We start from the raw sequence: 27,779 nt of genomic DNA on the forward strand, positions 1-27,779 counted from the left end.
GTTGTCCTCTCTCTTTCCTTCAAAGGTAGCCCTAACACCAGAGCGCATTCTTGGGTAGGATGTCTCCTGCTCCACACCATGCAGATATCCCACCCACTCATATTGCAGGGCAAGGAAGAAATGAAATCCCTGGCATTATAAAGCTATACAACATAGTTTTAGTTCTTTTGAATTCTGATGTTGGAACTTCATTAAATCCTCTTTTAGTATGGATTTCACTCGCTAAGCCATAATAAAATGGATAAATCTAATAATTTAGATTACCAAATGTGATGCCCATCTACAAGAAGGGCCAGAAGAAGGATCCGGGGAACTACAGACCTGTCAGCCTGACCTCAGTGCCAAGGAAGGTTATGGAGCAGATCATCCTGAGTGCCATCACATGGCAGATGCGCAACAACCAGGGGATAAGGCCCAGTCAGCATGGGTTTATGAAAGGCAGGTCCTGCTTGACTAACCTGATCTCCTTGTATGGCAAGGTGACCCGCTTAGTGGATGAGGGAAAGGCTGGGGATGTTGTCTACATAGACTTTAGTAAAGCCTTTGACGTGGTTTCCCACAGCATTCTCCTGGAGAAGCTGGCTGCTCATGGCTTGGACAGGAGTACGCTTCGCTGGGTGAAAAAGTGGCTGGATGGCGGGGCCCAAGGAGTTGTGGTGAATGGAGTTAAATCCAGTTGGTTGCCGGTCACAAGTGGTGTTCCCCAGGGCTCGCTATTGGGGACAGTTCTGTTTAATATCTTTACCAACGATCTGGATGAGGAGATTGAGTGCACCCTCAGTAAGTTTGCAGACGACACCAAGTTGGGTGGAAGTGTTGATGTGCTGGAGCACAGGAAGGCCCTACAGAGGGATCTGGAAAGGCTGAATCGATGGGCCGAGGCCAACTGTATGAGGTTCAACAAGGCTCAGTGCCGGGTCCTGCACTTGGGTCACAACAACCCCATGCAGCACTACTGGCTCGGGGAAGAGTGGATGGAGAGCTGCCTGGTGGAAAAGGACCCAGGGGTGTTGGTCGACAGCTGGCTGAATATGAGCCAGCAGTGTGCCCAGGTGGCCAAGAAGGCTTGTATCAGAACATCCTGGCTTGTATCAGGAATAGTGTGGCCAGCAGGACCAGGGAAGTGATCGTCCCCCTGTACTCAGCACTGGTGAGGCTGCCCTCGAGTACTGTGTTCAGTTTTGGGCCCCTCACTACAAGAAGCATGTCCAGAGGAGGGCAATGAAGCTGGTGAAGGGTCTAGAGCACAAGTCCTATGAGGAGTGGCTGAGAGAGCTGGGGTTGTTTAGCCTGGAGAAAAGGAGGCTGAGCGGAAACCTTATCACTTTCTACAACTGCCTGAAAGGAGGTTGTAGCGAGGTGGGGGTTGGTCTCTTCTGCCAAGTAGCAAGCGATAAGATGAGAGGAAACGGCCTCAAGCTGCACCAGGGGAGGTTTAGATTGGATATTAGGAAAAACTTCTTCACCAAAAGGTTAGTCAGGCATTGGAACAGGCTGCCCGGGGAAGTGGTTGAGTCTCCATCCCTGGAGGTATTTAAAAGATGGGTAGATGTGGTGCTTAAGGACATGGTTTAGTGGTGGACTTGGCAGTGCTACATTAATCGTTGGACTCCATGATCTTAAGGGTCTTTTCCAACTTAAACAATTCTATGATTTTGTGTTTCTGTGAATTTCTTTGAATTTGATTCCACTTGCGCTTTCTCTTTCCTAAGCAGCTTTTTGTGTCATGAAAACAATGGTCCAGTATTTATTTAATAGTTCATCTATTTAATAGTTAATCTCATTACATTTCTCTGCATCTGGAGGAAAATACCCAGGACCATAATGCTGGCTAATAATATCAAACTGATGAGCAAAGAAATAGCACCCACATTCTCAGCTGATGATGTGGCAAAGATCAAGAAATTCTGCAAAGCTCAAACTAAAGTAAGTTATAAATTGCATTAATACTGGATAATGGATAATGAGATTCCATTCTAATGTTGGTAATGTGCAATGTAAGTGTTTGCTGTTTCTTAAATAGGATATCTTTGACCATTTAAGCAAGTCTTTAGCACCAAACGTTCATGGCCATGAGTATATTAAAAAAGCCATTTTGTGTATGCTACTGCGGGGTAATGAGAAACTTCTCAACAATGGGACACACATTAAAGAAGACATCAATATCTTATTATTAGGTAAGAGCATGTAGAGTTAATAGTGCATTGATAAGTTATTTTATTATCCCCCCTCCTCATCATGCCAGTGTAGTTCTGTTATGCAATATTAGCAAGAAAATAAAAGCCAACCCAGTACAAAGACTCATTTCATCTTATACAAGAATGTTTGTTAGTGTCTTAGGATCAATTTATTTTATCCTTGGGCACATTTTTACAATTATTTCTGTTTTGTCCCAGACTTCTCTATTTACTTGACATCTGTTCTATGTTTCCAACTAGTGCCGGCATGATGCGCAACTGAGTCTAATCCTCCACTGCTCATTCGGGTGAGACACCCACTGATTTCACGAATGGGCTTCAGTTTATCGCACAAGTTGATGGAACTATTCTACTTCTGTCACTTGTAGGCACGGTGGCTGTTCAGTTGTGACTTCGTTCCTAAATGCTTTGTTTTCAGTACCCATAATTAAGTTACATTAGCCTGACAACGCTAACCTGCTACATAACAGCTCCTGGTAGAGGTGTCACCTTCCTTGCATAAATCAAGCTCTTTATTTCTCTACAGAGCTTCAATCAAATATTTGATAACTTGCTTTAAAAACAGATTAACCTAAAACAATGATCCTTTTCAAATCTTTCTGTTTGAGTATGTCTTTTCTCTCCTGAAGAGGGCAACTTGCACACTTACTTACTTATTGGCAGTACTGAATGCTTCATCCACACCACATTAGTATGGCATTTTAACCACGTCAATAGAGATGGGATCTGTTATCCAACAACCCCTTGTCAAAAGCGTTTGCCCAGCACCTGAATTACCTTGCTGTGTATCCAAATATAGCACATGTGGAGCCACAAAAATTCAAAGCAGTTGTATAATGGCACTCAATAACATGGATCTACTGCGCAATCCAAAGGACTGTCTATTAAAGCTATAATAAAGCCAAAAGTTGGTCCCTTAATAAAATGCAAAGTTAGGTTGGACATAGGCATACTTCTTTGAAATTTGGAATGAGATCTTAAATTAAAAAAAAAAAAAGAAAAAAAAAGATTTATTCTGGGAGGATTCTGAAGCAAGAACTCTAATACGGAAAGTATAGTTTGAGCATTTCTATCTGGTTTATTGAAACAGTAGGATTTCTGAGGATGTCTTTAGTAACTACCTGTGTTGCAGTAATGTCTGGAGGGGTGTTAGGTGTGTAAGAATAGTGTAATAATGTCAACTTTTCCCTAAGAAAACAGTTGTGGTTCCTTGATATACTTATATGTGTGTGTATATATATATATAAATTTATACTCCTGACCTTAGGAATGCCAGCTTCTTTTTCTTTTCTTTCCAGGTTGAGACTGAAATGAACAATTGCAATCCTTCTTATACACTAATACTGTTGGTGTAACCTTACAACTAGCTAAAGCAATTTTGAAGCTAATCAGTGCTGCAAAATTTCCAAGTCTGCTAAGACTCGGGAGCATTCTGGAGGGGAAATGCTGGAAAAAACAAATGACAATTCTGTAATGTGGAGGATTTCCTACCAGAGCCCTTCAACTCTGGGGACTTTAAGGCTCAAGCATATGTCTCTGTAATGCTTTGTCTTCTTTCAGTTGCCTGAACCTGTGCTTTTGGAGATGCTGGTGGAGCATGGCAGGCTCCTGTACCTGGGATAACAAAAGGTGTTGATTTGATTTGCTCACAGTTTTCTCCTGTTAAACTGAAGTTGAACATTAGACCTCATGACATTTATATGGCAGCTGCGTTTTTGAATAATATATGACCTAAAAGGCTGCAAGCTTCGAAAAAAAAATGTACTAATGATGTCTCAAAGTACTTACAAGGTTTAAGTGAATGTTTTAAACTGTGGAAGTTTTGATCTTCTTTACTTGAAAAGAGGAGAAACTTTGACACTTCTCAATATCCATCTCAGCACACTCACAACATACTTGCAACACTGTCAGAGGCATCTTCTTCCTTTTACGGGCAAGGAGCTTAGAAAACACTGAATAAAAATACTTATTAGGAAGATCAAGTGTAGCTTATAAAAGCTGGCTGTAACCACCCTTCAGCTGCCTGGCAAACTGTGTTTTTTGAGACCACAGCCCCAGGCTCTGCTGGAGTTAGCAATATCGGGGTTAGCATCCCCTGACCCACCAGCAGGGACTCCTGGCTCTCCTGCTCCCACCGCCGTCACCCAGCTATTGAGGTCTGTCTTCTAACAGCGATGAAGCTGATGGCTGTAGAGTTTTGGGAGCCAAGGATGAAGAAGTGCCTCGGCGATGATTGTGGCCGTGGCAGAGCAATGCTGCTAGAGGTCCTGGGTTTGCTCCCACCGAGTGCTGTGTCCCTACTTCTGACCGCTGGACTAAACAGCACCATCGGGGCAGCAAAACATCAGACCAACAAACAGGTACTGGTGGGTTGCCTTTTCTCAACCTGATTTGACAGCGATTTACTCTGTGCTCTTACTTAAGCCTCCTAATACTCCTGATTTAACTGTCTTTCCAATAAATTGAGGAAACTGATTTCCCATTTCCCAGGAGTATTTGGGCAATTAATTGTAAAAATACTTTATAAGTGCAAGAACATTTATCTCATTCAAGTTCATCCCTGCCAGAGCTTGAAAGTACCAAGATTCAAGTTTACTGGAGCAATTAGCCCCTGACATCATCAGCAAATATTTAATGACTATCCCTAACGCCCAGCTCAGAAGTCTGAGCCTGCATCCTGCACTCCCTGGATCTGAAGGGGGTGACCATGATGCTCCTCCTGCCCTCACTGCTTTTGCACATCCATGGAGAGGAGTCAGGGCTCTGGCTTCTGGGACCCACAACATTTCCCTTTCCATAAAAGTTTTGTGCTGCACACCTGTGTATTTGCATGGGGTTGCCGTGTTGTTAAACGTAACTGAAGTTTGAGGTTTAATGACAAATAAGTCCTGCTGCAGCTGGGGGAAGACCTTTGGCAAGAGTAATCTTGCTAACGTGTGGCTCCATCTGAGATGATCCAGACCCTTAGGAGTGCATGGCTACATCTTACACAGTGACTCCTGGGAGGGACGTGCAAAAAATACTCTGACTTCACCAGTAGCTACTTAAATTTCAAATACTTTCAGCACCCCTTGTGACAAAAGCCAAAAGTTATGAGGAAGGAGAGGATGTTTACTGCACTCCTGTTTAATAAACTAAGGGAAGTCATGCACTCACAGATACTGTACAAGTTATTCAGCACAAATTAAGCATTCACATGTATGCTGAATAAAATGGTAGTAAAGAATGGTCAGGTTTTCTCTATTGCTTATTAGACTATTTAATTTTTTGCAGTGCTCTAAAACGAGTGTGCAAAAGGCTTTGGCCCTACGTCTAAAAGATGACAAAGTGCTCTGCTTTCCCCTTTAAGAGGTGATCTTTGTATTGCAAAATATTCCCTAAACCACTTCCACCATCAGCAGGGGGTTGCCAGGAAGGCAGTTGACAGCAGCTGTAACTGCTGATTAAGAAGCTGATGCTCAGCCTTGCATTTCCAAAGATATCAAACTTTCTGTCTTCTGAGCTCTAAAACCCTCCTGTCGTGCAATGGACCCCGTGCGCCCGGCTGCATGCTGCGTGCCCGTGTGCGCATCAGCAAGCACCCACATACCCGAGCTCCTGCCTCCTGGCCCGTGGGGTTTTTTGGTAACAAAGCCTTGAAATGGTCTTGATGCCACCTAGTAAGAAATGGGAAAGTGATTTATAGCTGAAGAACAGTCGTGCAATGGAAAAAAAATAATCATTTTTAGCCCAATCAGTCTGGTGCAACCAGATCATTGAGATGCTGTGGGAAACAAGTGAGAAAACAAATATGTAAGTAAGCCCGATCACAGCCCATCTGAAAGTGATCTGACATGCCTGCAAAGTGGTTTGTGCAATATGAGTATGAACCAAGGCAAGTGGAAGCCAAGATAATTTGCTCTTAGGCGAGCAAGTGGCACTACCTAATCTAGGCACTCAGGCATGATTATGGTGTAAATGAAAGCATTTCTATGACTTTGCTAGCACAAAGGGCAGAGTGGCTTGCTCATTTGAACCTCAGAGGAAAAAAGGTAAATAAACCTCTGGGGAAAAAAGGGTAAATAAAACTCTATTCCTCCTTTCCCCACATTTCATTTCAGCAATACCTTTGAAGTTGCTGGGACTGCATTCAAAATGGATGCATCTGTGGCTATTTGTGTTTCTCAGAAATTCTAATTTGTTCCAAAGCTCAAGATTCACTCCTGGGGAGAAGGTGGTTGCCAGCCAGGGCTCTGCAGGTTTTTCAGGGACAGGGGTGTAGCCAGCAGTAAGGTTTGATGTCGACCAAATTGCTATGCAGTCACTCCCACCGTGTGACTGCATGGGGAACCGGCCAGGAAAGCCAGTGTGGGGCAGAGCACTGGCACAGGGCAGTCCTGCTTTTCCTGGCAAGGGGGATTAGGTGCAGGAGGGGGACTTCCCTCCCAAGGGAGGAGGACAAATATTTATATCTGGTCTTCAGTGGCTCTGTGAAACAGGGCGTTGGTCTCCGCCAGTTCTTCCAATAAATCCTCCAAGGCAAGAATGACTCTTATTTATTGCCCCCGGCAGCAGCCTATGCAGGGACGAGCTCTCCATAGGGACAGCAGAGCCAGCACCACAGGGTACCACCACTGGCTTTGTCCCCAGCAGAGGCCACGGAAGGGGTTACGCTTCCAAGTTTTTCTTCAGTCTTCCAGCTTCCAGCAACGAAATATGTTTCGTGTGATGCTTGTGCCAGCGCAGCCTGTGCATCACCCTGGCTGCCAGTTTCCCAGCCCTCCCTGAGGGAGAGAGCTGCCCAAAGCGGCTCTGCAGCACTGCGGTTGGGGCAGCTGGGGGTCTCACGGTGCTTGTGAGCGAGAGACGTGCGCATTGTTATAAGCTAATGGAAATAGGTTTAAAAAGGACACGAGTAGCGGTGATTGATCTTGCTGTGAGGTGGGAACCTATGAAAAGCAGAGTGAACGGGTAGGCTGCTGAGCAGAAGGAATTGTTCAGATTTCATGTTGCAAAGGAGCATCTATCTGCTTGGGTGACATGGCCTGTAGACTATCATGCAGTGGCCCATAGTGGGTATTCACTATCTCAATTTAATTTTCTTTTTTTTCCTTAGAGCTTTTTTTCCCTTAAGAAAATTCATATTTTCTTATCCCAGCGTCTTTTCTTTTTCCGTTCCTCCCAATCACACACTCTAATGCTTAAGCATGATTCTGCAGTTGTCCTGCGTGCCTGCAGAGGTTGTTCCTTAACCAGATGAGATGATAGATACCTTCATTTTCTCTCCTTACCTTCAGCTTATCCTGACAAATCTTTTCTGGTGACAAAGCCATGACAGGAGCAGCCAGAATGAAACCTCACTCTTCTAAGTGGCAACAGAGACTCCTGCTACAGTTAAACTAAAGTTCATTAAACAACTTAGTAACTACCAAACTTAATAAACTAATAGCTTACTTAACAAACTAAACTGAAGTTGCAATGTTATTTTATGTAATTCATAACGCTCTGTTCTGAACGAGCAAACATCATTTACATGAGTGAAAGCTGCCTCCAAACCCAAGCGTTCACAACATGATGAGAAGTATGAAAAAAAAAAAGCAGTCGCAGATGAAGAGGGAGACATGCTGCTGACAAGATTTGATCTGGCTTTTTGTAGCATAGACTGCATGGACCCAGATGGTGTTAAAAAAAAAACATCAAGGGCAAATGCGCATACACAGAGCTCTAGCAGAACAAGATGGCTGGTTCTAGTTACATATTAGTAACTGCTAAACAGAAATGCTATCATTGAGAAGTTAATCAAAATGTTCTATCAAATTGTTTAGAGATAAGATTCAAATCTGATAAAGAACACACAATCTTTTTTTCCCATGAGTATTGCACTGGAAGAGCAATCATGTCTATGAATTGTATGATTAAGCATTGCAACCTCGGGAAACAATGAAGTTTGATTTTGTTCTTTCAAGTTCCAGACATTCAAGTTAAACTTCTTTGACGCCATTTTGTTTTCACAGTAGGTGAAGTCAAAAGCAGAGATCAAGCATGGGCCATTTCATTTCAAGCGGCAGGAGTTTAGGAATTTGTCAGCAAATGAAGATGAAAACTGGAATGGAAACCTGTCTGTGAGCTTTATGATACCAGTTACAGTGTACATGTTGTAAATAATGAACTTTGACTGGGGGGGGGGGGGAGAGAAAAAAAGCACTCCATGAAAAAATAGGCAAAGGTGCCAATGGTGATAGTTTTGAAGTTTAATACAAAGGAGACTGGTCAATATGCACTCCAGAAAATTATTCATTTGGGAGTAGGAGGGGTGATCAGTCTGAATTGTTGTGGTCCTTTTTTTTTTTCTCCAGTTTATTCTGATGCTCCGAAAGGGGAGAGGACAAGGAGAGCAGCCACACGGAATCTGTCTGCTGCAAAAAAATTCATAATCTTCTTCCACAAAATAAATTATTAAAACTTGACTTTAAAGCTGTCTTTTGTAATAAACTAGGATGTATGGAAGAAGTGGGAAAATGAGATCACCATATATTTAATTTCTTCATCATTTCATAGCACAAAATGAGCAAAATACAGATATTTTGCCATTACTGGATCAAATACTACGAAAGTCTCTAAGCAACAACTCTAGATTTAAGAAATAGCAATTGACTGCATGACTGTTCAGAAAATGCAGTTTATTTGGTGATTATCTTCTCCTTTTGAGACATGAATCTCTGTACTACTGACACTTGAAGATAGCTTGAAAATGCAGTCCAAGTAGACAGGAGAATTAAGATCCCATTTATGAGAACCAAAGGTACTTTAACTGACACGTGGCATCTGTGTCTTAGCAAAAGCCCCTGAGTTCTAGTAACACTGGAAAAGGAGAACTGTGGAAAATAAAAAATGGAGAAATACCACTTCTCTGTTCTGATCTGCACCTAAAAAACCCAACAGCTCATGACTCCCGCCCTGCACCCTGGAACCGTGTCTGCCTGGGGTGGGTGGTACGAGACACCTGACATGCTTAGCTGAAATAAGAGAGCTAGTGTCTAGGATCAGTCCCTTTTTTGCATTTAGAAAATGCAGTGCCAGCCAGACTATTAGACATTATGATTCAGTTATTTGCTACTTGTGCAAAAGCTAGACTGAGCGAGCTGATCCGTGTGATGCAAATAGCAATGAAATTGGTCTAGCTCGCCTGTATCAGGAATATGAGGCTGTGTATACTGTTTAGCATAGATATTAGGTGGCATGCCTAAAAGACTATCTATCTGCAATGCTGAGATTCTTGAAGAAAGACTGAGAAGTAGCTAGACCAGCAACCGACCTTTTTTTTAACTCCAAACCTGAGCCACTGACTTGAATGTTGCGGGGTTTTTTATTTTATTTTTAAGCCCATGCTGTGACTCCTGATAGACTCAGCAGTGAGTCATGCACGCAGCTCTAAATACAATGTGCACATACTCTGCTGGGTCCAGCTGTACAGCTAGCCCAGAGCCCAGAGGAGGAGAAGCAGAGAAGACAGCATTCACTTAAGCCCGGGGTCTTTGCTGGGGGTCAGCCACCAGGTACCAGCAGAGACCCATACCTGAATGAAGGACGGGAGTAGGGCAGTTGACCTGAGGAGTCAACTTCCACAGCTCAAGCCCTTGTTCTGCATGTTGTCGGAACCCAATAATAGGCTTTTTACACAAGCCCTGATCTGTGGAGAGTGGAGTGTGCTTGATCTGCATGGCTGCAGGGACGCAGGCAGACCAAATCCTTGGTGAAAATTATAACCTGAATCACCACAGTGTGAGAAGGATGGGAAAGAGAAGTGGCCCTCTGTGCAGATTTTACACTGGTGGATTTTACTACCATATTAGTATCTCAGTGCTTTCATGCAGAGGAGCTTACACTAAAGATTTTTAGTAAAAATTTCTGTGAATAAATCTGCTTTAGGAAAGTAAAGTAAACACCCTGTCTTTCTGTGAAGGGCTGCAACCACATGTATGGCTCTCTGACTGACCAATGCAGTATCTGATCTGTGACGAATATCCATATTATCTGTAAATGTGTCCAATGTACATCTCCAAAATTAAGCTGTTTCATTAAAAGTAATAGATGCAGTCCTAATAACCACGTAGGAAAAGTCTTTGTAAAGCAGGGAAGATTCACCTGAGCTGGTGAATCTTCGTTGCTGTTTTCACAAGAGGTGACCATTACTGGGACATTGCACCATCAAGCAGTTAAATTACAAATCTAAGTAAAGCATCTACTCATAAAAAAGAAAATGCCAGTTAAAATGCTTCATTTCCTGAACCACATATGTGTTTTTAATCTCTCACCTCCTTTCTTCACAGAAAAAGACCATCACTGTAAGACAGTTGTGGTACTGCTTTTGTAAGAAAAATGTATTTGTTCAGGAACTTGAGCTAGTAATATAATTGTGATATACAATAAAGTGCAATGTTGAATCTGATGTTGGACTTCCTGAGTACTTTTTCTGCATTGAAAATTGAAAAAAATGTATTTTCCTCTTGAGTGTTTTTAAATCAGTTAATGACATTAATAAAACCTCAGTCACTTATGGCTCTGTGGAACCTGCATACCACTGAAAAGTGAGTTGTTCTTACTCACTGATTGGAGATTCAGTTTTAAATTGTGCTCCTCGCTGATTCCTGTTTGAAATGAATAAGTAAAAGTTTAAGGGTTTTTTCCCATGGAAGTTTACCATTTCAGGATATAACCTATGGAATTTGTGTCTTGCACAATGTATTGTAATATATTGCTCTATGTATTAAGCTTTCTTCTACTGAAAGCACAATAGAGTTTACAATTCAAGTAGTATTTATGCCATTTCATGTAATCTGGATTTCAAAACATATAAATAATCTCTGCAGTCACAAATCTGGTAGTTCCCATTTGAAATGATGAAATGCTCGCTGTTTATAATGTTAAGTATTTTAGCCATGGTTGAATTTATGAACAGTCTCATTTGCGTCTTCTTAACTCCATGTAAATCTATGTGCATATCTTAATTGAAGGCACATTTGGAGGATTATTTGCATGAAAACTGCTGATGAAGACATGTCAAAATAGGAAAGTTATTTTAAGACAGCTATAGTAGGGTATCTTCCTATCCTGGATGTTTGTTAGCTCTGACAAATCTTTGTTAATTTTGCCTGGCTGTTCTCATGAATCTTTGGGTTCCAACAAAAGCTAATAAAACCAGCTATGAATACTTTAAATATAACTACATTTCAGAGAATACTAATCAGAGGAGGACTACATATGTAGTGTCAGTACACATTTGTTGCTTTGTGCTGTGCAGTAGCATTCAGAGGAAGACTAGTCCCCTCATCAAATTTCCATACATTTGAACTGCTCTTGCCCAAGTTAGGGTAAATTGCATGACAAATATTATGATCATCAACATCCATTCCAAGGAATCAAAGTAGCTGCTGACCTTTAAATGTGAACATATTCACATACCAGTCTACCAACCATCTGGTGTGACCTGACATTTCTATTACTGGCACTCCTGTCTCTTGCCGCCCCCTTCCAAAGCACTGCAAATGTGATGATCTGTGCCCGTGGTGACTGCCATCTTCCTCTGCAAAGTGTCCTCAGGGAAGTACACTCCACTTCCTCTAGCCCTTCTCCTATTTCCATGCCTACTCTCTTCTCCAAATCCCACTGAATTGTAGCCCTCCTTACCAAAGGTGTTAAAAGAGACACCAAATCCAACAGACCCGGGATCCCTCCTCCCCAGCTGACGTGCCCAGTCAGGAACGGTCCCAGGTGATCTCTCCATCCCCGTCCCAGGGATGCAGCTGCTGCTCCTCCTGCTTGCAGGTCTGTAGCAAGGTTGAGTGTGTATCCAAGAGCCACACATGCACATACACACAGGTCCCTAATGTGGCTGGCTGCACGGACTGCTGCACACACACAGAGCAGCACAGGTAGCAGCACCCACCTATAATGCTACCCAAACTCATGCAAGTTTAGTCAGCCCCGTCCTCTTCCTCCCCTCCAGCTGATGAGAATGGAGGTTCTCTGGTGAAAACGTGTGCCCTCATTCTCCACATCCATAAGCACACCCACATTCACAGACCCCTTGAACGTTAGCACGGCCTCTAAACCTGTTTAACACCCCTGCCTGGACCTGGGCCCTCTTAGCTGGTATGCAGGTCACCTCCTACTTGCCAGATAGAGCAATGTGATGCTTGCTAGCGAAACAGATGCATACACTCACACACTTATTGCATAAGCACTCCTACGATCACCGATCACTTGAATATTAACACAGACTCTCAGTCTGCCTAATAGCCATGCCTGAACGCTGAGCTCCCTTACCCCAACCACTGGCTCTAGTCTGAGTCCTCCAGATGTGGAAATGTTTCCTCCAACTCACCAGCTAGTCCAGCTTGAAGTTTGCTAGTGAATTAAACATACACACACAGAGGATTAAATTCGCTGAAAAAATATAAACACACCCAGGTCTCTCCAGCTGCCAGCACTTAGACCTCTTACACACCCACATACAGCCCGGTCTCTCCAGTTGCTGCCACCCAGACCTACAGCCCTGGTGCCCATGGCCTCTTCTCCAGCTGCTGGCACTTGGACCTTTCAACACACATACAACACACACATACCAATCCCTCCAGTCGCTGGGGTTTAGACCTGTGAGCTATACAGCCCGCAGTCCCTCCAGTTACTGGCACAGTCTCTTGCATGCCGGTCCCTAGACCCGCAAGCCCTAAGATCTGTGGTCTCCTCTGGTCTTTGGCACACAGATCTCCTTTGCAGGCTGGTCTCCTCAGTTGCTGGCACAATTTTCCCACACTGGTTCCTCTCTGATCCACTGTGATCCTTCCCCTTTTCTTTGGATCCTTTGGCCCTTCTCCTAAACATCCCATAGTCATTTTTACATAAGTCCACAAGCCTTTTCTGATAGCCCATATCCCAAGCAACCTGAAGTATCCCATAATACTCATCTTAATCATGTTTCCCCCTTCCTATCAGTTAAAGATTTTTGTTCAGGTTGACATTCTTGAAGGTTTGCCTGAGTAGTTCCTTTAATGGACCATCAATCAGCAGCTGAAGCATTCTGGGTCCTCATTATTGTCTCTGTTGTGACTTCCTCATTAATGATTTGTGTCTGTGTGGTTAATTTATCACTTTCCTCATTACTTGTTATTTCTTTTATAGCACGTAATAACTTAATGAACCAGACACTCCCATACTCCACATACCCTCACACTACTGACTGACAGCTGTTGCAGGACTCAGAACCACTGGGTACCCTGTGATTACAGGGTCCAGCTCCCTTTTATTATAGGCATCTGTATCATGATAAGATAGCAAACCTGGGCTTCACTGTGTTGATTGAAAGTTGGGATGCAGTTTTACATGTTTTCTTCATGTTCAGGTAGACTTAAAGGACAGGGCAGGCATGTCACACAATGTATTTCCATCTTTCTTCATTGCATAGCGATACATGACACTGTCAGACATTTTCCTGACTTTAGCACAGTATTTTATTCAGATTATTAATTATTTTCCAGACTTTACAACCTTTATCAGTCATGATGGTTGAGATAAAAGTAACAGAAAGAAAGATGACATAGTTGTGGTTTTCCAGTGATGTTCATCTTGTGTCTTTGATGCTTGTTTGCATTATCTTCAGAAGGATGTTCTATTCTAAGTGGGGAAAAAAAAAAAACAAATCCACATTTCAAAAGCACGTAGGGGAGGGAAATATGTGTATAATGTAAGAGTGTTACTTACAAAGAAACTAAAATAACTTATTGGAAGGCCATAAAGTAACAGTGTCAAGTATCTGGCATTGCACAGAGGTACTGCACTTCAACAGGACATCACATAAAGAATATTAGGACAAAATTAAAAATGAAAGTCTGCTCTCTGGAAGGCCATTCCACTTTGGTTTGCTTACAAAATTTCTCCTGTGCCTTGTGAGTCCCTCTAAGCTGTGTCATTCTTACTATCTCCAAGACTAAAACTCTGTTTAAACTAAGAGTCCAGATGCCTGGGACTTCATGAAACTTCCTATCAAAACCTGCCCAAATGTCTCTGCTATTCACTACATGTCCTTTCTGATCCAGTAATTCAGATAGTTTTAACCTGCTGTCTTCTTTTAATTCTCCTTATGTCACAATTTCCATGGCTACTTTGTTCCTTGCATAAAAAATGGCCATTGAATAGGCAAACTGATTTTTTGATTTGCTTTTTGTTTTGAAATTTTGGGTTGGGTTTTTTAGCACCATGGTGTGTTAAGGGGAGATCTTTAGTAGAAAATGCAGTAATAGATGAAATACAAGTCCACTAAGTGGAAGACAGGGTTTAGTTACAAATTGAAAAAGAGCCCCTTTGTTCACAGTCTCCCACTCAATGTAGGCTGCCAACAAGGCAATAAGAGTGGTGGGAGTGGAGGAGGAGAACAGGTTTTAAATGAAGTGGCTTTTTGGTGTTTGATAAACTAGTAGCACTTAATGGAGCTCTTTAATTCCTAAGCTGGAGCCTTCAGACTTTAAAAATGTGACATCCTCCAATTTACTTCTACTGGATTTGTTTATTTTTAGTAAATATATATATCATTGTTGAAAAAGGCAAAATACTTACTTCTAGAGTCACGTTGTCACTATTTTCCTTTCTTTGGCTATATTTCTTTTTAAGGCACACTGCAGTTGTGATAGTCCCAATAAGCATTACAACAAATACAGCTATGGTTGAAGAAACAGCTATTACAATGTTTTCTTGAGTCGAGCCTTTCCTTTCACACTTTTCTCCCATATACCACCAGTCGTCACCTGCTGGACATCTAGAAAGTGAAAGAACAAACATGTGGTATCACCTAAAGATTAAAGGCATGAAAAGGGCTACTTAAAAAAAAAATGGCATCTCTGATGCACTGTTTCTGTATCCCAAAGCATAATGAAGTTATCTGAAAATGGACTTCTATTTTGAAGTTGTCTTGAGTGGCCTACTGTCCTTACACATCTGGATGTGCTTCTTTCAGCTTCCCGCTGTTTTACAGGTCATGTCTTCAGAGAGAGCCTTTGCCAGAAAACCCAAGCACTATCTTGATCCTTTTGACTGCTCAATACTTGGCCGCAGCTGATCTGTAAGGCTGCTGCTACAGAATGGTCATCTTTTACTACTAATAGAGATGCCCTCTGGATCACTCAGTTCACTTGTCTGCTTCCTTTTCCTTGAAGTTTATAGCACTTCGGTAGATAGAAAACTCACTTTCTGCTCCATGAAACTGATTCCTGTCACTAGGACCACTGTCATGTAATATTTGCTTCCACTATTACTAGCTACCCTCATATCCTGATGCAGTTCCACCTTTTGTCGTGATCAGCTTTTACACAAAGCCCTTCTAACTTCTTCACTCAGTCAATTTAAAAAAGACTTTATAGGAAGGAATTGAATAAGTTTCTATGGCAAGTGGTCCAGAAGCTTTACACTGCTATTTTTATCCAATCAAGCCACATTTACCACCCTCCAGAAAACTTCATCCACCTGTTTCCTCATGTATTCTTTGCTTTTGTAATTCTAAGCTCTTATGCAGCAATTCGAACCTGTGAGATAAATGGGGTGGAAACCACAGGCCGGACCCTCAAGGCATGTCTGACCAGATAGCAGCTGAACCAAAGCTTAGGCACAGGAATTCCCCAGTTCTAGGACTGAACTGGCCAAAGATGTTCCCACCACATTCCCCTTTCCCTGCTCAGTACTTCTCTGCTAGTAGATGTGGTATGTTCTGATCAGACCTTCTCATTGCTGGAAGGGGCTTATTTTCAAATTTAGAGAACTTGTATGAGCTGCCTCTGCCCTCCCACAAGAAGAAGGTAAGAAAAGAAATTAGCATCCTAGCAGTCATCTGGTTTTAGGACTAAAAACAACCTCCAGGCCTTGATTCCTTCACCTTATCCAACATCACTATCATCAGCTCCGAAACATTTTATAGTGAGCGTATGAGGGTCCCAATGATCTAACTGAAAAAAAACCCATACGTGCAGTACTGTTGAGTGCACACCTGCCCTATCTTTCTAACCCTGGTTGTTCCTAATGTTATTGTTTTTCTAGTTCCTGTCTAAGCCATTTATTCAGAACTCAGCCCCAAAAATGAGTCCATTTGCAGTGTGCTGCAAGGATACTGACTGTTGGGGGACTTCACGTGATCCAGCCTAACCAGAGTTATGTATCACATCCCGCCTTGTTTCCCAATAGAAAATCCAGGTGGAAACTGACTGCTGGTCACACACTTCTCTAGGATGGAAAGTAGGCCACATAGGCACTAGAGCTTCAAATAGTCCAGAGATGTCAGAGAGTAAAAGTTTTCTTTCCATAATTTCGAAATCAGGCATAACGTTCAGCACAACTTTTTTTTGTCTTCTTGGAACAAGTTCTTGACATTTACTCATATTTGTGACCTGCTTCTGATGGGTTGCACAAGAATTGTTTTTTAAAAAGTTTCTAAATGGGGAGATATAACACTTAATGAGTCATCCTGACTCTTGTTGCTCTCAGCCTTTAGACGTTTGCCTCACAGCACCCTCCCAGCCTACCTGCCCTGGCACAGCATCACATAAGGTTACTATCTTCCATCCTAGAGCTTGTTTCAGAGCTGGAACAATGCTGATCAGCCAGGTGGGTTACATAAATGTATCCACAGAGAATTAAATAAAAGTTCATATTAATTTTCTTGCAGGGCAAACAATCTTTTTAGTATTCAGCCTTCATCTCTGGTTTCAAAGACAAGCAGATACACTTTGGTAATTCATGGTCATAATTTACTCCACATAATATTTCTGAATCAAATTCTAAAATAATGTCTATGCTGCTTCCTGCCTGCGAAGTACTAAACATCTTTTCTACTGATATAAATGCTATTTTGTTTCAACTGCATTTATATTTAACTCTTATAAATTTTGCTATAGGGAATTCTGAGGAGATGCACAGTCCATTTTATAACACTGGACTAATACATTACTGAAAACGATAAATACATTTAAAATACAATTTACAGGGGAGTCAAGCAGAGTACTTGAAAATGGTCAAAAGCTGAAGTTAGGAGCTTTGTTGCCCAAAGTGGTCATAAGTTTAGTCTCGCAGTAGCAGTTGGAAATATTTGCTTAATCAGCTATAGTCTGTCTTTCCTTTCATTAGGAACAAAGATTTATTCTACTAGAAACTTTCATTACTCATCCTAAAATTGCATTTGAGAGTGAATAAAGGCAGTTACCTGCACACAGGTTCCCTATCTACAATAACGCAGACACCACCATTTTCACAAGGGTTGTCTGGGCAGAAATCAGGAACCTCTGGCTTTTCAGTCAGGGTGACAGAGGCTGTTGTGGGTGTTGTGCTGGCACTGGACGTATTCATAACAGAGGTGGGTGAAACACTTGGCTCAGTTGATAGTAGATGTGATATATCTGCACAATAACAATACAAGAAATAAGGTCTTTACTTCATGTTATTTTTCCTCTTATCTTAATGATAAGTTCTAATAATAAAGAGCAAAGAGCCTGTCCACAGGTAAAATGGATAAATAGTCTTTTTTACCTTTCAGGAGCATGACGTATTTTGGAAATGTCCTCTAGATTTTTTTCAGAGACAGACAATTTTATTCAAAGTACTCTATTCAAAATAATTTGCAGAGGAGTAACATCATTTTATACACCTTCACATGAGATAAAGGAATTATACAGTGCATGTACCTATCCACAGATTTATCCAAAGGTATGATTTGACTTTAGATACATGCATAGTTCCAAAACTGCTCATTTGCAAAGTACATCATCTGTATTTATATCTACAGCACTAGTGACTTTTAGTAAGTATACGACACTCCATGTTTACTGTATCGTAAAGAATATCAGCTATGTTTACATACCTTCCATTGTTAAAAGAATATAAACGCTGTCATCTTTAATAAAGTTGCGGCTTCTAAGTCTCTGATGAGTTAAGAATGCACTCGTTCCACTTCCTGGACCTCTCATGAATGTAGTTCCATTGGGGAAAGTTGCTATGGATCCCACTTTATCTGGCCTATCCCAAAAATAAATTGATGAGGAACCTGGAAAAAAAAATAACTGAATGCGAGTGTGGGACCTCTCTGAATTTCCTTCTCAGTAGGGTCCCTTCCTTCTCAGATAACCTCTGCTGCAAAGTAGTACCGAGGCCTCTCTCAACAACCAAGACAGACTGCGTCCTACTTTGCCTGCTTCTGCTTAGTTGCTCATGGATATTATGACTATGGAGAAGACAATAAATTACCTGAAACTCACAGAGTAGGAGCAATGCTGAACATGCCTACAATATTTGCAGATTTTTTTGCCTGGGATTCCACACTGATGAGATGCACAAGACAATGGAGATCCTCAACGGCTTGGTTTCGCCCGAGATATTGAGAAAAGAGCCTGCTGGAGATGAGGTTATTGGAGACCTCATTGAAAACCTGTTATATTTTCTTTTTAGTTCTTTTAAAGTGTAGTGGGCAAGAAGATGAGTAGCACATGAATCATCTGTAAAGTGAATTAATTCAGTGCTTCTCAAAAAAGAGCATCTCTTGATGTGCATGTAAGGCAGAGGGTACTTGAACAACCTGAATGGTCACAGGCCACTGATGTCTGCTCCATCAAACCCTGTTCTAAATCTCAAAGCTGAGCCTGATTGTGTATGAAAGTATCTGACAGAGGGAGAAGAAAGTGCCTGCTCCAACACCCCTGCTGGTTAGAGAAAGGATAGGAGTTACCAGGCTTCTCTTGGGAATCTGGGGCTATTAGCAATATATCAATAAAAAAGGGAGAAGCAGCAGAGTGCAAACAGACTGCATGTCCGCAGGGTCTGGAAAGGAAAAGGGCTGAGCACTGTGGCCATAACAGCAGAGAGCAGGGGGAAAATGTCAGCCATCTATGGAGAACCTGGTGTGATGTGTTGTCTTTCATTTACAGGGGAGGACATTCAGTCGTTCTAGATTACCTGCATTGTTTTCCTGTGGAGACAGTGTCATAGAAAAATGAATGTAAATCATAAAATTTTTAAAATAATACTGTGAATTCGACATTTTTGTGACTTCCTTCCTTGACTAATGTTACGGTCTGAAAGCCCAGGAAACTAATTCAGTGGTGGAGCTGGTTTCTTTTGGCAAAACTCTTATATTGATGCAGAAAGTTATTTTGGCTTAAATCCAATCTTTATCCAATGATGAATATGGAGATTTTCTTTAATATCTCTATAGAGATTCCTACCATTTCTTAGAGTTACATCTTTACCTTAACTGCCTCCTTTCCAAGTTACTGTGGACAATTGCTCCTTATCTTCTCATACCTTGAACGAGTACAGATTATGTAATGTAAATCAGTACTTTGTCCATCTGGAGATTTGTGCTGACACCACTGTACCTTTTACTAGGAGGGAGGGGCTTTGTTTAATAGCTGCACTTTTATCTGGTATGCACTGTGTGTATTGTTAATTCAGTATTTTTCTTTCCAAGCCTTCCTGAAAACTTCCATTCTCATTAAAGCAGATACAAGTGCATCTTCACAGAGCATATGAAAGAAATTTTAGAAATGGATCACCCGCCTATTTCTTATGCAAATCAACTTTGAAATCCAGGGTCCCAGCTTAACCTACTCGTATGTTCAATTTTTTCCTGTCTGTAATAATATTGTCGCTGCAAATAAATGAAACATTCCAGAAACTAAAAAAACTGCACTAATTTACACAAAGAGAAAATGTGACTCCTCATCTTTTGACTGTATTTTAAATATACTGGATAGCACATGTGATTTTAACTAACCTGATAACTGCAGAGGGTCAGTTGTTATACTTCTTTGGTTTGACATCCGTTGACGAATATCAGGATGCTGGTCAAGCAGAATCATGGTACCTTGTTGCCATGCACAGGGCCATTGCAAGTGATCATCGTTTGCTCCAGAAATCAAGTGCAAGTATATTGCTAAATTAAATGGGTTACTAGTGGTACCATTTACATTCAAGCTGACCTGAAAAGCATATCCTTTACTAGAGTAAAAAGGTGGACTGTATATTGTTCCTGCTGTCCCTGCTGGACTTGTGTTGAGGAGATGTGTGAAATTTCTGATATGCCAGATGTGGTGGGGACACTGAGTTTCTGACAAATTGATGTCGTCAACAGAGAGGCCTCCATTTGATAAGCCACTTCCTCTCACGCCTTGAAATACAACCCGGAATTTATTTGTAACATTCAAAGAAACATGATGGAGCTGCCAGTAAGTCGCAGGTGAACCTGAAAAACAAGGGTAGGGATTTCTGAGTAAGTGATACAATCAAACACTGCACAGGTCTACAGACCCTATACCAACGCTATGTAAGAATTTCTCAGTTCCACCAGCACTGACGTGATGATATATTTCTCCTGTAGATGTTACATTTTCAGTGCAAGATCATATTTTCTCAATTCAGTTTTTCAACAGATTTAATATGCGTAGCAGCTCTTTAATTTGAGTGAAAACAGTGTTAGTGGTTTTTAAGACTGCTTTTTCTTTTATATTTTTAAAGAACGTTGCATTAAATTAGTATGAATGTGATAATTAAATGCACAAAGATGGTTGTCACCTGTATGATTAAAAAGAAAAAAAATTGGAGCAAAGTATATTCAAATAACTGAATAACAACATGTCTCATCAAAAAATGCTACAGACGATTCTCGGAGCCTAGAACTACAAGATTTGTTCATTCAGTCATTTTTGTATATTTAAATGGCTTGTTGGAAGTTTGCCTATGCAGAAGCACTATTCCCTCATCAAATGATTAATGGTACTAAGTTCAGATTAAAGCCAGTCATTTGCAAAACCTACTTCATGTGATAAAACTTCACTGCGAATCTGATGCTGCCTCCAAAAGTGCCTGCACTAGCAAATTCCACTTGACTCCAAGAGCATTGTACGCAAAAGCAAAGACCTCTGCACAGGGGTGTTGTAAGGCAAGTGAAAGCAGGACGTCCATTGTTAATAGTATGTACAGCAAAACAGTTTCTTTTGCTGTCTGGTTTTTGTTCGCCTGCACAGATCAGACTTTGGGCTGCATTTACAGAATAGGCAGTGCCAATCCCAGGTACAGAACTCATGCATCACTTTTCTAACAATTCTAAACACAACACAATGGATCCCAGATATGAGTCTTAATTTCGTGCCATTTTTCACTACCATTATAATTAGAAACAAGAACAAAAGCACCCCACTATTTTCCATTAAATTGCCTTCTGCATTAACTAAAGTTTTTTTGAACTGCACAGATTATAGGCAAGACTGGGCTTTCTGACTCGTGTTCAATGAGCAGACCAGCTACTGTGCCGTAAAATGTCCCACTCCCACAGCCTCCCTTGCTCCCAGCTGAAGGCAGATACAGCAGGCGCAGACCAGCAGAAAGGGTTCAGGGCTTGTCCCTCAGCTTCTCAAGCATGGTGGTTCAGTGCAAACCCATGAGCAGCTCAGCCAGGATGCCAGATGATGGCTGGAAAGGGCTGTAGTGTCGGTGCTTCTGCCAGTCTGTTGACTCTGTGCTGGTGAGGGGAACTTCTCACATGAGAGAAGTGAGACAGCTTGGGGGAGAAATGATCTTAAACCATTCCTGAAAGTTTTACCAGAGATTGTCAAAGTAGGGTGCCCATTTGGGCACACACATCAGATCAGAGACTTAAAAGGAAATTACGGACTTGAGAAAGAAGGAATGGGAGGTGGGACCTAATATACATGCAAAAGTATTTGTGGAGAAATTAATCTTCGCTTCAAAGTAGGGTTTAAAAGAACTTGGAAGGCTTAAACTAATCTGAAATTTACATCTGCCTTAGCAGCCCTGACACGTATATTCACTTACATGATTCCTGATGGCACACAGGGATGATGAAAGCATCAGCGTGAAGAAAAAAGTGGAAAAAAGAAAAGAGAAACAGGCATGAGCCTAAAGGGACAAAAAGAGGCAGAAGAAGTGGACTTGATACCTATTTTGTAAAAGAACTTGCGCAGTCCCTTATGTAACCAGAAGACTGAACTAATTGTAGCTGTAATGGAGACGAAGTAATAGTTAAATATTTGAGGAAGTAATTTAATCATAAGGTGACTTTGGCAATTGTAGCTTAAAGATCTCTTGTCCATTATCTGACCTCAGTTGCTCATTCTGTAGGCCAAAGGCTCCTAAAATCACAAGAACTTAATTTTCTTCAACTCAAATCATGATCTGCTGCCCATATATTTCCATTAAGTCATTTCAAACCTTGTTTAAAAAGTAAGTTAAATTTTATTTATCTTTTTAAAACTGTTATGTTAGATATATCAGCACACTTATACTTTCCATTTCTTTATTATTACTTTCTTATTCATTGTAATTTACTCTAATGACCAGATTCATTTGTTGCTATTGATACCAGCAATTCTAGAACAGTTAAAATAACTGTTCATGGAATTTTAGCTATTTTGGTGAGAAAACTATCTTGATAACACAAGAGTTTGCAATTTGTGATAATTGATTATATTATAGGAAAACAGCTGACTGAGGATCCATCAAGTACAATTTTACCAGCAGAGAATCAATTACATAGTTAGAGAAGCCAAAGAATAATGCTAGGAGATGAGTCACTTTCCTACAATATTTTCCGCCAGTACTTTGAAAAGGAAATTGAGTATAGATTAAACCAAAATGCAAATTTATTCCATACCTTTTATCTCTTCAATGAGTCTCAAAGTACCATTTGGATGGGCTGAAGTATACTCCCTGACCAAAACATACAAATGGTCGCTTTCATGACCGCTGTTATAGAAATAGAATTGTAAGCATTGAAAGCCCCTTTTGGGATACAGAATTCGGCTCTCCAGGATAGCTGTGCTTCCCTGTGCTCCAGCGCTGGTGTTAAAATGCATGAAGTAGCCAGAATCTGTCAAAAGTAAATGAGAAATGAATGGTAGAAGAGAGAGGAAACAAAATTTTCCTGGCACACTGGTATTCTTAACACTGTATCGTAACAAAGCTAGAAGACATGGTCAAGTCAGGGTCAAGCAGATCCTGTACAAATCCTCAGACTGAGGACCGTTACCTGTTCACATTCTCCAGAAGCAGAACTGTTCTCCTTGCAGCTTTTTTTCTCATTTGGCTGCCTCTAGCAATTTGTACTCAAAAGCATGGGCTTTTACTCTTCACCCAGTGCCAGTAACTCACAGTTGACTCTCTGTAGGACTGGTTTAAGCTCCTGAACTCATGAAGTTTTCTCTGACAGATTCAGAAACAACTGGCTATATTCTCAATTAATAGTTCACCTGAGCCCTGATAATATACATAATTTCTAAATCCTAGTTCTTTCCAAAGACTTACTGAACAATTATTCAGAACAGCAGCAGTCTTTCTGGTGTGCCTGTACCATAGGTCAGAACATTTTATGTAGTTCTCATGTCAGGATGTGACACTAAGACTAGAAAACAGATCAAAAGAGGTAAGAACATTCAATGTTCTCAAATAAGCAGAAAAGCAAATGTATCACATGATGCCCTTAAGTATGTAGATTTAATTTGCATAGTTAAAAAATAAACTGTAATTTTTCAACAAATAAACAGAGAACAAGGTCAAGATCAAAGTCAACTCACATGCCTCTGAAGAAGATACTTCCCAGAGAGATAAGAACAGACTTCTCATACCTTTGCATTCTCCCATATTAGTGTGATCAGTATTTGGCCCAGCAGGAACCTGAGACAAACGCTGCCAATCGCTGTTATCATCTGAACTTTGAATCATGCCACAAATATTTTCAAGCTCAAAACTGCACGTATCCATGAAACTTAGGGAGGAGGCTATAAACATTTAAAAAAAGAAAAAAGTCATGAATGTCTGTTACACAACATACATTTTAATTCTCAATGTCCAAAGCCAAGAGCAGAGAAAGACTAATAAATGCAAAACATAAAATTATCAGTGGCTTCACATACCATCAACATTCATAGGTACAACCTTCAGGAACTCAAAGCATTTGGTGATTAACACTGCAATTAATGAGATGTCTCAGGACCACTCTGGACACTTAGCAAGCACAGGAGGGTGCCAGCTAATTATCATATCACATCTTTTATTTATACAAGGAACACTAATACCAGCCCCAACCCACCACACAGCCAAAAGGACTGAGGACTTCCCATTCATTCCTTTGCTGTCTCTCAGCCAGTTGACACATGGCCACAGATTTTGAGAAAGGTTCACTAATTTATCAGCTAGAGTGCTTACTTTCAACATAGTAGAGCAGAAGGTATTTCATTGCAATGGGCAAACCTCGATTTTCAAAATGAATTGAAAAAACATTTGGCAAAGGTACATTTGGGACCAGAGGATATCTCATAAATATTTTTAAGATATCTTGCATATAACAAGTGAAAAATTAAGTGAAGGAAGACTGCGCAGTTGAATAGGAAAGGGAAAACACTGTACGTAATGTTTTCTCTGTCTAAAGCAAACCCTGGATGGGTGAGGGAAGACACAGTCCAGGTTTAGCCTTATTCTTAGATTTGTTTCTCATTGTACCATGTCTGAGTTCTGTGTAACACCAGCCATGATTCGAAAACAACTAAATTAATAAAATGCTTCATGATTACTGCTTTTCAAACTGCATATAAAATATTCCGGCAGGTTTAAAGGTTTCGTTGTACCACAAAAAGAGCCTTCAGTATCGCAAAAATCAACTTCAATTGCACACCAAATACTTCACTTTTAGGCTGTAGCTCAGGGAAGCGCTTTAGTATGAACTGCTGCCAGATCAGCTGTACTGCTGAGATATTTTGTACTGTCCTCATAGAAAGCTAACAATCCTCTAGAGGTTGCAAGGCAATCAGAAGTGTTGTATGACTGATACCTTTTAAGATACAGTATTGGTATGATGTTGCAAAAACCAAGAAATATCTTCACAGTAAATGTTTTATATTGACTGCTGGAGAAATTAAAAAAAAAACAAAACAAACAGCTAGGGTGTCAGCAAGAATGGAGAATTATTAGATGAAAGAACTCTTTGAAATCAAAACACAAAACAAATTATGAACTCAATTTGCCCAAACAGGAAAGCAGTAGCCTAACTACCTTAATTAGAAAGTGCTGGCAGGCATGGAGTGGGGACCTGGACGAGAGGAAGAGAGAAAAGCAAGACCCAAGAGCTTACAATGTATTTCTTAGATTAATTAATGAAATAGGGGAAGGGGGAACTATTTGAGGCAGGTTTTGAACTCCATCTGCACCAAAAGCCAGATACTTTCTTGGTATGTAGTGAAAGGCTGGACTTGGAAGAAAATATATGAGGGATGAATGCTGAGTCCTAACTTCCAGTGGCTGAGGGGAACCTCATGGTCAGTTCTGTTAAGTAATATGCTAGAAGGGGAAAGCAGACTAAAATATACTGTTATCATACGGCCTGAAGAAGAGATCAGAACAGCACTAAAATATCAGTCAGGATTTCTTATGCTTGGGTTGTTTTTTTCCAATTTAAGAACCAAGTTTCCCATTTTTAATGCAATTTCCTAACCACACAGGCCTTTAGCAGAGATTCAGCTTAAACTTTTCCTTAAATCATGTTCAGCAACAGAAGTAATCTTTTGATTCCTCTGGGAGGATATCTGCCACCCAAACCGTGTTTGGCATTCTCAGTCTTCCCTCTAACCTGAAAGGATCGGTCTAGCAGCTGGGTGGGTGAGGGCTGGGACCTGCGAAGCACCTGTCCTCCCTGGCACCGGGGCCACTTAGGCAAATGGTGGATGATCTGAAGACCACTTATGGCTCTGCAAATATCATGCACACTATACGAAGCCAAGGGACAGAGCGGGGAGCAGGGCAGATCTTGATCGCACTGAGGGTGGTGGCAGTTTTGTCACTAATTTAAACATGACTGGGGCTTATTTCACTTGGGAATGTGCCTATGGGTTAACAATAAAGTTAAAATGTCATAAAGTGTTTATATAATGCACGAGAATGATGGAAAGGATATAAGATTAATGGAGAGGAAGAAGGACCCCATCCACTGTTAAAAACTTCCTTAGCTGTAAGCACTTCTGTAAGACCTAATTGACTGTGTGCCAAGTGCTGGAAGCTAAGGCTGCATGTAAATGTGTGTTCAGTTTAGACCCACATGAACAGAAATATTTTCATCAGAATTGTATGCTCAAAAAATGCACTGTTTTAATAAAACAGTTTGATATTTATTTAAGGTATCTGTAGAATGAGGCTTAAAATATAATTGTAAACCAGTACTCACTACTTGGGATACTGAGGCAGTGAAGTTAAAGTTTTCATCTGAGTGCCAGGGCACATTTGATGTAGTCACAATTACAGAATTTTATTCCAGTTTGGTAACAGAATTATCTATATTTCTCTGTCTCTTACTTTCACTCAACTTTCTAAAATAAATCCCACATGAGCAAAATAACTCTCCGGACCACTTTTCTAAGAGACTGGGTTTGAAACTAAAAATAAAAATTTTAAAAGCTTGCATTTTCTTCATAACAGCATCTGCACCCTATTGGCATGAACACACACTCTGTGTCACAGATTGCATGAGAGTGGAGTAGGTATGATAGCCACAGCAAAGATAGTTTCTGTACAGTGTCTGAGCAACAGCTGCGGAATAATGGGGGAGAAAATAAAAAGCTTTGTGCAGTAGCACACATTTTAAACAGCCACCCAAGAGGTGAACAAAAATCAGCTGCTGAGTGAGGCTGGTTTTTAACTAAAGGTCACATAAAATTGCACAGAAAACTCTGCTACACAGCAGTGTTTCTGCAGGAGGGCTATGTTATTTCTAGCTACACCATTATTTCTGGTGTTTTTAACACAACTCACTTCTCCAAACATGTTAGCATCTCTTTCACTTGTGCCTGAATGAGTCCAGCATGTATGTATCACCTTAATTTCTTTCAAATGCCAGAAGCAAAAAATTTAAAAGAAATGGAGAAACTTACAGCAATTGTACAGCCGGTTCAGCTTCTGGAGATCATAATCACTGAAATCCATTCGCTGTCCTATTACATCCGTGAAGTCTGGTATGTTAGTGACGATGGTGGGTTCAGTTCCTTTCCTGAATGCATTTTGGCTATAGTGCATCACAGAAGTATAGTCATAGGGAACATTCAGGGAGTCTGATGTTTTATCATCATATTTTTGGAAATTATGGTCTTTACCTAAATGGGAAAAATAAAAGGAAAGATTGTTTGTTGCCCAAGAGGACCAAGTTCAAGTTTTGATGTACAGACTTAAAGTGACAGGGAATCCATCAGATCCCCAAGTATTTTTTTGTAGTCATTTACTTGTACTTACTCTGTAAAACTATTTTATTTCTAGACTAGATTTATTTACTTTCCTCTTTCAGCCAGTGGAACATAACATGATGACTTCTCCTGGATGAAGGCAAGCTTTTTGCTACCCATCTTTTCCCCGTGAAACTACCTGTAAACTTTGATGGGCTTGTGATACCCAAAAGTGGAGGTACTCTTTCAGTACTCAAATTAATGCAATTTGTAACTGTAATGCCTCCCTGTTTCTAATCTGTATTCTCTGATGTTTAATCGCTGGTCATTTTAGCTCACAATAAACAAGTTAGAGTTG

The 27,779-nt window shown here is 40.8% G+C and overlaps 1 protein-coding gene across 1 annotated transcript in view; it reads right to left on the bottom strand.

Moving 5' to 3' along the window:
- Window positions 1-12,824: 12,824 nt before the first annotated feature.
- MEP1B (meprin A subunit beta) overlaps window positions 12,825-27,779 on the bottom strand; it is a 31,307-nt gene continuing 16,352 nt past the window's right edge. The window contains exons 8-15 of the mRNA XM_087736321.1: window positions 27,137-27,355; window positions 23,846-23,998; window positions 22,876-23,091; window positions 19,981-20,448; window positions 18,073-18,255; window positions 17,419-17,611; window positions 14,790-14,988; window positions 12,825-13,121 (exon numbers count right to left, since the gene is read on the bottom strand). Coding sequence (XP_087592447.1) covers window positions 12,825-13,121; window positions 14,790-14,988; window positions 17,419-17,611; window positions 18,073-18,255; window positions 19,981-20,448; window positions 22,876-23,091; window positions 23,846-23,998; window positions 27,137-27,355 — 1,928 coding nt within the window. The remainder of the gene's footprint in view (window positions 13,122-14,789; window positions 14,989-17,418; window positions 17,612-18,072; window positions 18,256-19,980; window positions 20,449-22,875; window positions 23,092-23,845; window positions 23,999-27,136; window positions 27,356-27,779) is intronic.

This window comes from Nipponia nippon, unplaced genomic scaffold, assembly GCF_047370975.1.
Source record: "Nipponia nippon isolate SJK-2023a ecotype South Korea unplaced genomic scaffold, ASM4737097v1 scaffold_1, whole genome shotgun sequence".
Taxonomy (NCBI): Eukaryota; Metazoa; Chordata; class Aves; order Pelecaniformes; family Threskiornithidae; genus Nipponia; species Nipponia nippon.